The sequence below is a fragment of the Quercus lobata genome, chromosome 7 (genome assembly GCF_001633185.2).
Source record: "Quercus lobata isolate SW786 chromosome 7, ValleyOak3.0 Primary Assembly, whole genome shotgun sequence".
Taxonomy (NCBI): Eukaryota; Viridiplantae; Streptophyta; class Magnoliopsida; order Fagales; family Fagaceae; genus Quercus; species Quercus lobata.
Genome location: NC_044910.1, coordinates 27,643,995 through 27,655,289, shown reverse-complemented (window position 1 = coordinate 27,655,289; position 11,295 = coordinate 27,643,995). Strand labels below are relative to the sequence as shown.

General features: G+C 33.5%; 1 protein-coding gene across 1 annotated transcript; it reads left to right on the top strand.

Moving 5' to 3' along the window:
• Positions 1-5,566: 5,566 nt before the first annotated feature.
• LOC115953587 (laccase-7-like) lies at positions 5,567-10,795 on the top strand. Its single transcript, XM_031071323.1, has 6 exons — positions 5,567-5,656; positions 6,168-6,319; positions 6,714-6,958; positions 7,149-7,277; positions 8,354-9,313; positions 10,602-10,795. The coding sequence occupies exons 1-6, from the start codon at positions 5,567-5,569 to the stop codon at positions 10,724-10,726; spliced, it is 1,701 nt and encodes a 566-aa protein (XP_030927183.1). The 3' UTR covers positions 10,727-10,795.
• Positions 10,796-11,295: the final 500 nt, after the last annotated feature.

Sequence of the window (11,295 nt, the reverse complement as noted above, 5' to 3'; positions counted from 1 at the left end):
TGCAACTTTAGCTAAATTTTCCCACAAAATATTTCTTTCCTCACTCCTAGGACTAGCATAGATTGCAGAAAATAACCAAGTGAGTCTAGAGTTTCGTACCTGAACTTCAATGTGAATTTCCTGCTCTGTCTTCGCAAGTAACTCCACCTCCACAAAATCAGAATTCCACATAAACCACAGCCCTCCAGAGTACCCGATGATATTTGTGTGAATGGCACCATCAAAAGGCAACCTATCAGTAATTGCCTTAGCTCTATCACCTCCCAATTTTGTCTCCATAACCACAAAGATGGCCGGATTATACTCATGGACTAGACTATGGATATGTCCTTGAAAATTAGGCTTCAAGGCACATCTACTGTTCCAAATAATAAAATTCATGATGGACAATAGGAGAAACAAACTGAAAACTTTAGAGGAAAAGGGCGGCACCACCTCCCTCATCGGACACCATATGGTCAACGACAAGACTACCATCATCGGACACCATCTACTTTCCGGCAAGACTTCTATCTTCGCAATCCACACTCTGGGTTGGGAGTTAAACTCCCTCATCTGGCACCATATACTCATCGGCAAGGCAACTCTCTCCGACACTCTGGGCATACAATCTTCCATCATTCTCGCTAGCAGCTGGCTGATCGGACTCAACAATGGCTGTTGCTGAGAATTCAAAGGCGACTTGGTTGGGCTGGATGGGTTCAGACCGAGTACCAGGCGAGAGGGTGAGAGGCTGGGAGCTGCTCTTCTTATCTGAACCAGTTTCACCTAAAGGTGCGGCGCACTTGTGTGTTGAACTAGTAGCTAAATTTCTGGCCAATTGCTTTTTTTTTTTCACTAAGGAGGGTTGAGGTAAGTCTACACGGATGGATGGGCTTGGGTTGTTATTGAAAGATAAGCTAGTCACTGCCTCCTTAAAACTGTCCACAGATGATCTGGCCAAATTTGGGCTTAAAGTGGGCCTAGCCTTTATAGTAAAAGCGCCAGGAGTTTTAGCAGCCCATGGTTTCGCTTCCTTCTTGAATCCGGCCCCAAACTTAAGCTTGGTACTCCTACGTGGCTCACTATTGCTGGATGAAGGACCACTAACAGGCATGTTCTTCCCTTCCGCAAACACAAAAGGCAGTTGGTTAGTGGCATTCCATGCCGAGCTGCCAGCGTTCCCAAAACCGTACTCTGTCCTATTCTCTTTCAGTGCGTAGTGTTTCCTGCTCACCATCATCCACGGACCATAGTACCCTTCCGCCTCTGTCGCCTCACATGCATTATGCGTGACAGTACCTTGCTCATTCTGCCGATCAACACTTCTGTCCACATCGTCGCTGGTTTGGCTAACTTGAGTTTTCTCCGTCGGGACTAATGGCTCCTTACCCTTATCCTTGCGAATAGTGTATGGGCAAGCTTCAACCTTGTGCCCAATTCTTCCACATGAAAAACACAGCTTTTGGATTCCCTCATAAGTCACCACTTGCTCAAAACGTCCAATAAGAATGCTGTTAACAAGCGGTTTGTTGATGTCGATCTGGATACATATTCTGGCATATCTGCCGCGTGCCTCCATGGCTGTGTGTGAGTCAATCCTTAACACCTTGCCAACGTGTTCACCGATTTCCCTAAGCACCTCTGTCTCGTAAAGTTCGATGGGGAGTTCATTAAGCTTGATCGAAACAGCGATAAGAGAAACATTTGGTGTCGAAGGCTTGAAAAATGGCTCCCATGGTCTCAATGAGAGGAAATGGTCCCCAATGAACCACGACCCCCTTTTAATCACCCTCTCTAAGTCATCTTTGGCGAAGAATCTAACTAGGAAAAAGCCATAACTGAGGTCGATGCAGTCCATCCTACCCTCAGGACTCCATAGTTGCGCCAACCTGCTCTGCATATAGTTCAGTCCTACTGCTTTCCCAACTAGTTTCACTATGATAGCCTTGGACCAAGGACCACACTTGACTGACTATAAGTGATTGCCTATCACTTATACATGAATTCACAATTTTTTTTTCACCACTCACACATTGCCACATCATAATTATGACAAAGAAGTGTGAAAGTTTGTTTTACAAGATTTTTTTTCATTTTACCTACGCAGAAGAATTAAAAAAATAAACTAAGAAAGAAAATCAATTGGAAATCAAGTCAATGGGAGGCCAAGTTGGCCAACTAGGAATTGAAATAAAAGAATATCAATAAAAGAATATACTCTTTTGGATACGTTGACTTTTCATTTTCCACTTTGATTTCTGCCATGCACCACTGTCCCGTATTTACTATTTACCTATTGACTGAGTATTAACACACATTATTATTCACTATTGTGCACTTTTGACGTAATGGTCACTCTACAAGTATAAGTATTTGTCGGGTGTGTGAAATAAGAGTCGTGGTTTAAGTTCTAAGAGGAAGTTTTACATACATATATACTTAAATTTAAGTTAGAATAGAATTTCTACCTTATAAAAAAAAAAAATGATCATTTAATGCATGGCTGTCATGGCCGTTATGCTCCCATATGGTTTAGCTATGGCCTATGGGTTTTGTATTATCCCAAAATACAAGAACTTGGGGGGGGGGGGGGGGGGGAAGTACAATTAAAACCCTCCACCTGTTTTGAGATAAAAAAAATTTAAACTTTTTATAGTAAAAATATAATTTATATCTAAAGGAATAATCCAATATTCAAAGAATATAAATACTCTTCACACACATATATATACATAAATTAGGTTAGAATTGAATTTCTATCTTGTATAAATATATTTATATATATATATATATATGAATACTCTCATTTAAATAGTAATAAGAAAAAAAAGAAAGCCGGCAAAAATGAAACCTATATTATAAATTTGGTGAATTGTCATTTTAGTTTACCAAGTTTAAATTTTGTAAATGCTTTCATTTGATTCATTTTTTTCATTACCGTTTGAAAATGTCGGTAACTCCATTAAAACAACTTCATTTTAACATTTATAAAATTAAAAATGATTTGATTTTTTTTTTGTTTGAAATAATTAAAATGACGATATTGTCAAAGCTAATAGTATTTCTATAAAAAATAAAAATAAAAATGCCAGTTTAAATTTAGTGGATTAAATTGACAATTTACTATAAACTTTTAGGATGTAACATATATTTCTATCAAAAAAGATTTTGGAATCTTCCAGCCCTCTATGACCGCAATTCTTTTATTAATTAAATTATCATAATAGTTTTTATTTTTAATTAGTACCAGGAAGCAAACGAATGATCACAAATATATTTTAAGACAACCTTGGCAATCATCAAATGATTGAGATTGATTCTAAAATAAATCTCCGATGACTTCCAATTTTCTTGCTTCCAGTTGGCAACAACTTGACTATCGATAAAGAAAGAAATTTATGTCTCATATCTTGTAAATTACAGGTTTACAACATTTAATACTTTCTCGAAAATTAATGCATGTTTAGACTTTAGACGTATATATGACGACTTGATTACGCTACTAGCTATCCAATAATCCATTATTTCCTTCTTCTTCTTCCCACCCCTCATTTTTTTTTTTTTTTTTTTTTTTAAAGAGAGGTGTTTTCCCGACCTAATGGATAAAATAATTCATCAATCTCTATTTGCAAAAGAATCAGATTTAAGAAGCCAAATGCATATCATGACTAGAAACTAATTTATATTCCGTAAGCACTGAAATTAACTGTAGTTCATTGCTTAAAAAAAATGTGTTGTATATAGTATAATTTTTTTCATAATCAATCCTTAAAAGTAATCCCCTCCTATTTGTGTTTATTTGTTTGTTAAATTATATAAATGCATTACATATTTTTAATAAGTCCTCCTCTCTACCCCGGCGGCTAAATCAAAAAAATAATAATAATAATAATTGTACATTTTTAGACCCCTTAAACACAAATAGATTAACCTAGTTATTTAGCCAAGTGATTAACTTAGGTAAATTATATAGATTTAGGTTAACACAAATAAATCATATCATTGAAACAATACGAAAAATAAAGAATACAACGATATAATAATCTAGGAAAACCAAACCGATAAAAAACCTGGGCAAGATTTACCCTAACTATCCTCAAGGTAAAACCGATCCACTATGAAAGAATTGAAATTTTACAATAGCGACTTAGACCACTAACATCTTATTACTATCTCAAGTAAAAAACTTACTACCATGACCACATGACACTACCATGACCACGTGACATCCCCAAGTCCACGAACTACTTCTTTCTTGGATTCACAGCAACCACAAGTACTCTCACTTGTGTTCTCTTTAAGCTCTTTATGCAGCAACTGAAACAATCATCAAGCTCTTGACATCAATCTTGATTTTGATTACCCTAAGTATATATGAAGGCAAACACTTCTAGATCTCACAAGAGATTCATACACACAGCATAAGCAACAACAATAAAACATGGCTAGAGTTTTTCCTTTTATTCTTAAGACAAAACATAAAACCCAACACGTCATATGAGTTTGGGTTGAGTTGGAAAAATCTGCAGAAAAACAATCTGCACGAGATTCGATCGATCGAGTCTAATTTTTGATCGATCAAGCCTTACAGAAAGTGAACAGTAATTTTCTGCAATTACTTGATTCCAATTTCACAATAAACATACTTTGAGCAATCTAAATCTGGACTCTAAGTTTTGATCATGGTTTGCCAACATTATATATTTGAAGTTCTAAAACATTTAGATCCTAAATCCTTATAACCTAACAATAATAAAGACTTACAAGAACTTTTTAATTGTTGGGGGAGAGGAGGGCTTATTAAAAATATGTAATGCATTTATATAGTTTAACAAACAAATACACAAATGTGAGAGGATAACTTTTAAAGAATGATGATAAAGCAAGTTATGTTATACACAACATAATTTTTAAAGCAATGTAGGACAATAATTTTTTTTTTTTTTTGAGAAACAAACAAATACACGTACCATAGAGGGAAAAAATTGTTTTCTAATACAAAGTCACATTACAAACTTTATTCTAAAACATAGTAACTTTTAAGAGAAGATATGACAAGTTATTATTTGAATTTAATTATATATATATATATATAAAGTTTGGGTCCGAAATTTTTTTTTTTTTTGGGTGGCTACGCCTGTATTCATGAAATACTAAATATTTAACGGCACTCATCTATATGAAGTATAACGTGACATTAGTTACTCATAATATTGAATGGAAGATTCTCATTAAAAAAAAAAAAAAAAAAAATCCCAATGAAAAGGACAGTTTGCTTAACAAAAAAGATTTTTTGTGTGCTTTCTTTAAAGTATGTTCCAAATGGCTAGATAAAGCTGCTAGCTAGATAACTTAAGTTTCTGCAAACACAACACATTACCAACTCAAATGCCCAATCAGAACTCAAAAATCCATTGGATGATCAGTTTTTGAAATGGTCGTGTGTATTTTAATAATAGACATACAGAAAGCATGGAGATTCCTTACAATTGCGCACGTTCCAAGAAATCCATGTTGTCTAATATAAATAGGAGCTTCCTATTCTTTCCCTCTTCATCTCTCTGCAGTCTTTTCTCTAATGATGATGGGTCGCTTTCAATTTTTGCTAGCATGCGCTTTAGCTCTTCTATCTTCTTCAATAACATCTGCAGAAACAGTGGAACATTTTTTCCATGTAACTAGCTTATCCATTTGAATGTTTTTCTCTTTCTTGCTGTGTTTTTCCTAGTAGTAAATGAGTGCAATGGGGTGGGGGAAAAATGGTCTTTAGCACTATTATCATTACAATAAATTTAGGAACATATTTTTTTCCACAACTATTCATATGAATTGTTATAATTACTGCATGCTTAAAATGATATCAATATTGTATTCGAGTTGAAGTGATGTTGTAATCACAACAAATATTTTAGCAGTTGTGTAAAAACGTTCACTCTAGCATTACTTTTTGTTCTGTTGACTTACTTAATAGTTAACTTGGAATAATCGTTAGTGTAAGCCTAGACTTTAGATATGCTATTCCTTTAGCTCTTCAATTCCTTCCTCACCAATCAACCTAACTATGTGAGGAGTCGACTATTATCTCATGTACCTATATTTGAGATGTACGTAATTAACAGTACAGAATTTGAAGTACATCAAATTTTTGCTATTATAACAATTCTTAATTATTATTATTGTTACAGGTGCAAAACCTGACAGTCCAACGGCTGTGCCACGAGCAAGTGATAACTACAGTAAATGGAACTCTGCCTGGTCCAGTAATAAGCGTTCGAGAGGGTGATGACCTTGTGATCCACGTAGTCAATCAGTCTCCCTATAATATTACCATCCACTGGTAAATCCTTATTATGCTATACAACTAAAAGTCTGCTTAGCCATTGTCATTCTTTTTTTCTTTTTTTTTGGGTATTTAATTATAAGGTAAAAAGAGGCTTCCATGCTTTCATTGGAAAACAATAAGAAATTAAAGTTATTTATGCATGTGTACAACTTGATAATAAAAAGAATGATATTAATCCATCGAAATTTAAGGCTAAGACATGTAGTTGTTGTTGTTGTTGATGCGGTATACTACTTTTTAAAAGAAAGAACCAACCGTTGACATATTAGTATATAATTAAATAAAGGATTATTTCGGAAAGAGAATAAGTTTACGAATACATGAAGATATATTTTGCGAAACAATATAGGTAAATTATTATTGTGTCGCCATGGAAATTTTGATGCAGGCACGGAGTGTTTCAACTATTAAGTGCATGGGCAGACGGACCTTCATATATAACTCAATGTCCCATATATCCTGGCCAAACTTATGCTTACAGATTTAAAATCACTGGACAAGAGGGGACTCTTTGGTGGCATGCTCATGTCTCGTGGCTTCGTGCAACTGTCTATGGGGCACTTATTATCAAACCAAGATTTGGAAACTTTTATCCATTTCCATCTCCTTACGAAGAATTTCCGATCTTATTGGGTATCAACTCCTAACACTCTTACTTGTTTGATCATATGGATAATGGAAGAATAGAAATTTCTAACAAAGTAACAATGAAGTTTATCACCAAAACTATTCTGTTGCTGGGGCAATGCATAGAAACACATACAACACTGGCCTAATTCCTAATGTAAATAAATAGCTAATGGTCCTTTAAATGTGATTGCAGGGGAGTATTGGGATGCTAATGTTGTTGATGTCGAGAACCAAGGTCTCGCAACAGGTGCCGCACCTAACATTTCCGACGCTTTTACAATCAATGGACAACCTGGTGATCTCTACTCATGTTCTCAAACTGGTATGTAATAATCGGTCACTGTGAATCTTTCTCTCATGAATCTCTTTTCTCTATCTAACTGTTGGTATCTCTGACTTTAGTTGATTGTATCTATTTTTATTATATATTTATATATTATTTGTATGAGTGTGTGTTTGACATGGATTGTATGTGTAATTTATTTTTGTTATAATGTTATTGGGGGTGAAAGTGTGCATGTATAGTATAAATATAATATAATTTAATAATTAGGAAATATAAAGGGTTTGTTATATGTGTGTGTATTGTTATCATGTTATAATAACATTTTTCTTATAAACTTAGTGATTAAAAAAATAGTAAATTTAGTAATTCTTCAAACATTTGATTAGTTAAGTAGACACATAGTGTATTATTTATATATATATGGATGGGTGTGGCTCTTTGGATCAATAATTAATACAATGCATGTGGGTTGAGTTTTGTCATCTAGTTTAAAAAAATAAAAAAATAACAAATAGATAATGACAATTGCATAAAAATGCAAAATGTTATACAACTTTACAAAATAAAATGGTTACACCTACCCACATTGATAATAGATAATAAGATTTATAATGATGTCAAAATATGAAAACTAGTAAAAGGAAATAGTAAAATATCATACATTCGTGTCTTTTTTTTTTTTTTTTTTGGGTCTATAACTCGATATATTTAAGTTATTTTTTTATTAAATTTTTTAAAATTTAAATTTCTTAACGACGCCCCGAAAAGAAATCCTGAGGTTGCCACAACTCACACACACATTGAAGTTTGGCAAAAAAAAAAAAAAAATCAAAATCAATCACTCACAAATCCCCTCCATTTAAGTTTTATCTTTCCCTCACGACTTGTTGACTAAAATTTTTTAAAGAAAGAGCAGCTACACTTTTTGCCACAACCTGTTAAAGCAGTCGAGTATATAAGAGTGGTGAACAGAAGAAATCATTTTCACATAAACTTATCAGATTTTTTTCCTCCATTCATAATCCACCACTTCGGTGTTGATAAAAGCCATGAAACAAAAATTGTGTTCACTTGCTCTTATTATAAAGGTGGTTCTTTTCCAATTTTTTCAGGCACATATAAGCTTGAGGTGATCCAAGGAAAGACCTATATGTTACGCATCATTAACGCTGCACTCAATAACCAACTGTTTTTCAAAATAGCCAATCATAAAATGAAAGTTGTAGCAATTGATGCTGCTTACACCGCACCTTATGTCACTGATGTTATTGTCCTTTCTCCCGGCCAAACCACTGATGTTCTTTTCACCGCTGATCAACCTGTGGGTTCTTACTACATGGCCGCAAGACCCTACATTACCGCCCAAGGCATACCGTTCGATAACACAACCACAAGTGGCATCATTGTCTATCAGGGTGCCAAGTCATCAGCAACTCCCATAATGCCAGCCCTACCAGCTTTCAATGACACACCCACAGCTTACAAGTTTTACTCCAATCTCACCGGCTCTCCACTTGGGCCCCATTGGGTCCCAGTGCCAAGTCACGTGGAGGAGCACATGTTTATCACATTTGGGATAAATCTTGCACCGTGCGGAGAAGGGAGTGCCACTTGTGCAGGTCCATTTGGGCAGCGATTGTCTGCGAGCATGAACAATGAATCATTTCAGCTCCCTAGTAAATTGTCAATGTTACAAGCATTCTTTTACAATAATAAGAATGGGGTTTATACAACTGATTTTCCTGATAACCCTCCATCGGTGTTTGATTACACCAACTCGAGCAACGCTTTCAATCAGTCCATGTTATTTGCACCAAAGAGTACAAAAGTAAGGACACTGAAGTTCGGTTCAACAGTGGAGATTGTTCTTCAGAACACAGCCTTAATAGCAACAGAGTCTCATCCTATCCACTTTCACGGTTTCAACATCCATGTGTTAGCACAAGGTCTTGGAAATTATGATTCTGTTAAAGATCCCCGAAAGTTCAATTTGGTCAATCCACAAATACGTAATACTATAGCCGTGCCAACTGGGGGTTGGGCTGTTATCAGATTCACAGCAAATAATCCAGGTTATATTTCTATCTTGCCTCTTATTTTTTTCTCTTATATTATTATTATTATTATTATTATTATGTTACACAAATTCAATGAATCTTTTTTTTTTGAGAAAACAAATTCAATGAATCTTAAATCTATAATTTCATCTATAATAATATTATTAGATATGGAGAAGAAACTGTTATTCAAATTAGATGTAACTGATATTTTTCTATTAACACTTCTTGCCGTGTAAGTTTGTAACTATCTGACTTTTCTATGTAGTACAAAAGTTCACATGAACTTAAGGTACATAAAGAATCTTAGATGAGAAGGAGTTTCATGATGCATATAAATATAGTATGCAATTTAACAAACTCATTAATTATTTTTATTAAGGTGAAATACAATTAACTCTCATGATGTTTGGGTTACGTTATTGCCAACTAGTTTCAAAACTTTTTAAAATTGACAAACTTAGTCCATAATCACCATGAGAAAAAGAGGTTAAAAATCAGTAATGGTTTAGAGTTAAAGTTGGGCTTACTGGTAAGTGACCAAGTTAGTTAATTTTGAAAAGTTTTAGTCTTAAACCTACCTGATATTAGCTCAAACCTCAATTTAGCTGTTTTTTACTCTATTTATTATGACAGAAAAAGAAAATTAAAGAACCCTGAATATTGGCAAAACTACAACTATTGTTAACCGGGAAAAAAAAAAAAAAAAAAAAATCATTGTAGAAACAACATACACTTATATTAGAAAAGTCCATTCTTTGAAAACAGAAAAATAGTTATTCTATTTTTCTTTTTTCAAGCTTGGCAATATAATATCGATCTAGTCATTTTGGTTAACAGTTTTGTTTCATTTTTTCACACGTTAATGATCGAGTTCTATAAGCGATGCTTTCAAATAAATACTCAAGAAAGTTGCAAATCTCATTTTCTGATAATAGATCTTTTATACAGTTTAGTATTATTACAATGTCATTTACTTATGATAATTTAGACTGGTGGATTATATTATCTAAATTGGTATGTCACTCATATTATTAAAAAAAATCCAAGTTTAAGATTGAAGAAACATGTGGATCAAACTTAAAAAATTAGCTGCAACAAGAAAACCTTAAAAATTTATAAAAATAAGATTATTATTATTATTATTATTATTATTATTATTATTATTATTATTATTATTTGTAATTGCATGATTAAATTAAAACTTTTGGTGTATCCGTAAGTTAGTTTTCTTTGACCGAGATTTAAACCAATCTTCTTAATTAGTTTGTCACTTATGTTTGATGAAAAATGAACCACGCAGGTGTTTGGATGGTACATTGCCATCTGGACGTGCACTTGCCATGGGGTTTGGGCATGGCTTTTGAAGTTGAGAATGGACCCTATTCTACGCTGCCTCCACCGCCAAATGATCTACCCAAATGTTAATATTTCTTTCACGGTGTCACCGTTGTTAATGTTTTCTTATATTCTTTCATTCTTTATTTGTAATTTGGTTTTTCAAATTTCTCATGATTGGTTTGCAACAAATTTGTCACAAATTTTCTTTTTGGTTGATACCTTAAATTAGGGGAAGGGAATCAAACCCGACCTCGCCGTTAAGGAGAATAAAAGGTGCCAACAATATCATTGGCATTTGTGATGAAGTTAATCATTAATCATTTCTTGTCCTATCCATTTATTTATTTATTAATTGTATTAAATAATTATAGTCATTTTCGATTTCCTTGTCTTATTATTATTATTATGATTATTATTATTATTATTATTATTATTATTATTTTAAATTCGCCTTTTTATTTGTCTCCTCTTGCTCAAATCTTGTGTTATAAAAGTCAAAGATCAAAATTCCCTTAAATCATATATATGGTAGTGCTTTTTCTCAAAAATATATATAAATATATATATATATATATATATATATATGTTGGTGCTATGTGCACTACAATTTCACAACAAAATTTAGGTGGCAAACCGCTATTAATTCACATCTAAAC

What these genes read in the sequence shown, in the direction of transcription:
- LOC115953587 (XM_031071323.1), top strand. Translation starts at nt 5,567, where the DNA reads ATGGGTCGCTTTCAATTTTTGCTAGCATGCGCTTTAGCTCTTCTATCT. An exon ending in AGAATTTCCGATCTTATTGG is followed by an intron (nt 6,959 to 7,148) that starts GTATCAACTCCT and finishes ATGTGATTGCAG; the next exon opens with GGGAGTATTGGGATGCTAAT. An exon ending in ATTCACAGCAAATAATCCAG is followed by an intron (nt 9,314 to 10,601) that starts GTTATATTTCTA and finishes TGAACCACGCAG; the next exon opens with GTGTTTGGATGGTACATTGC.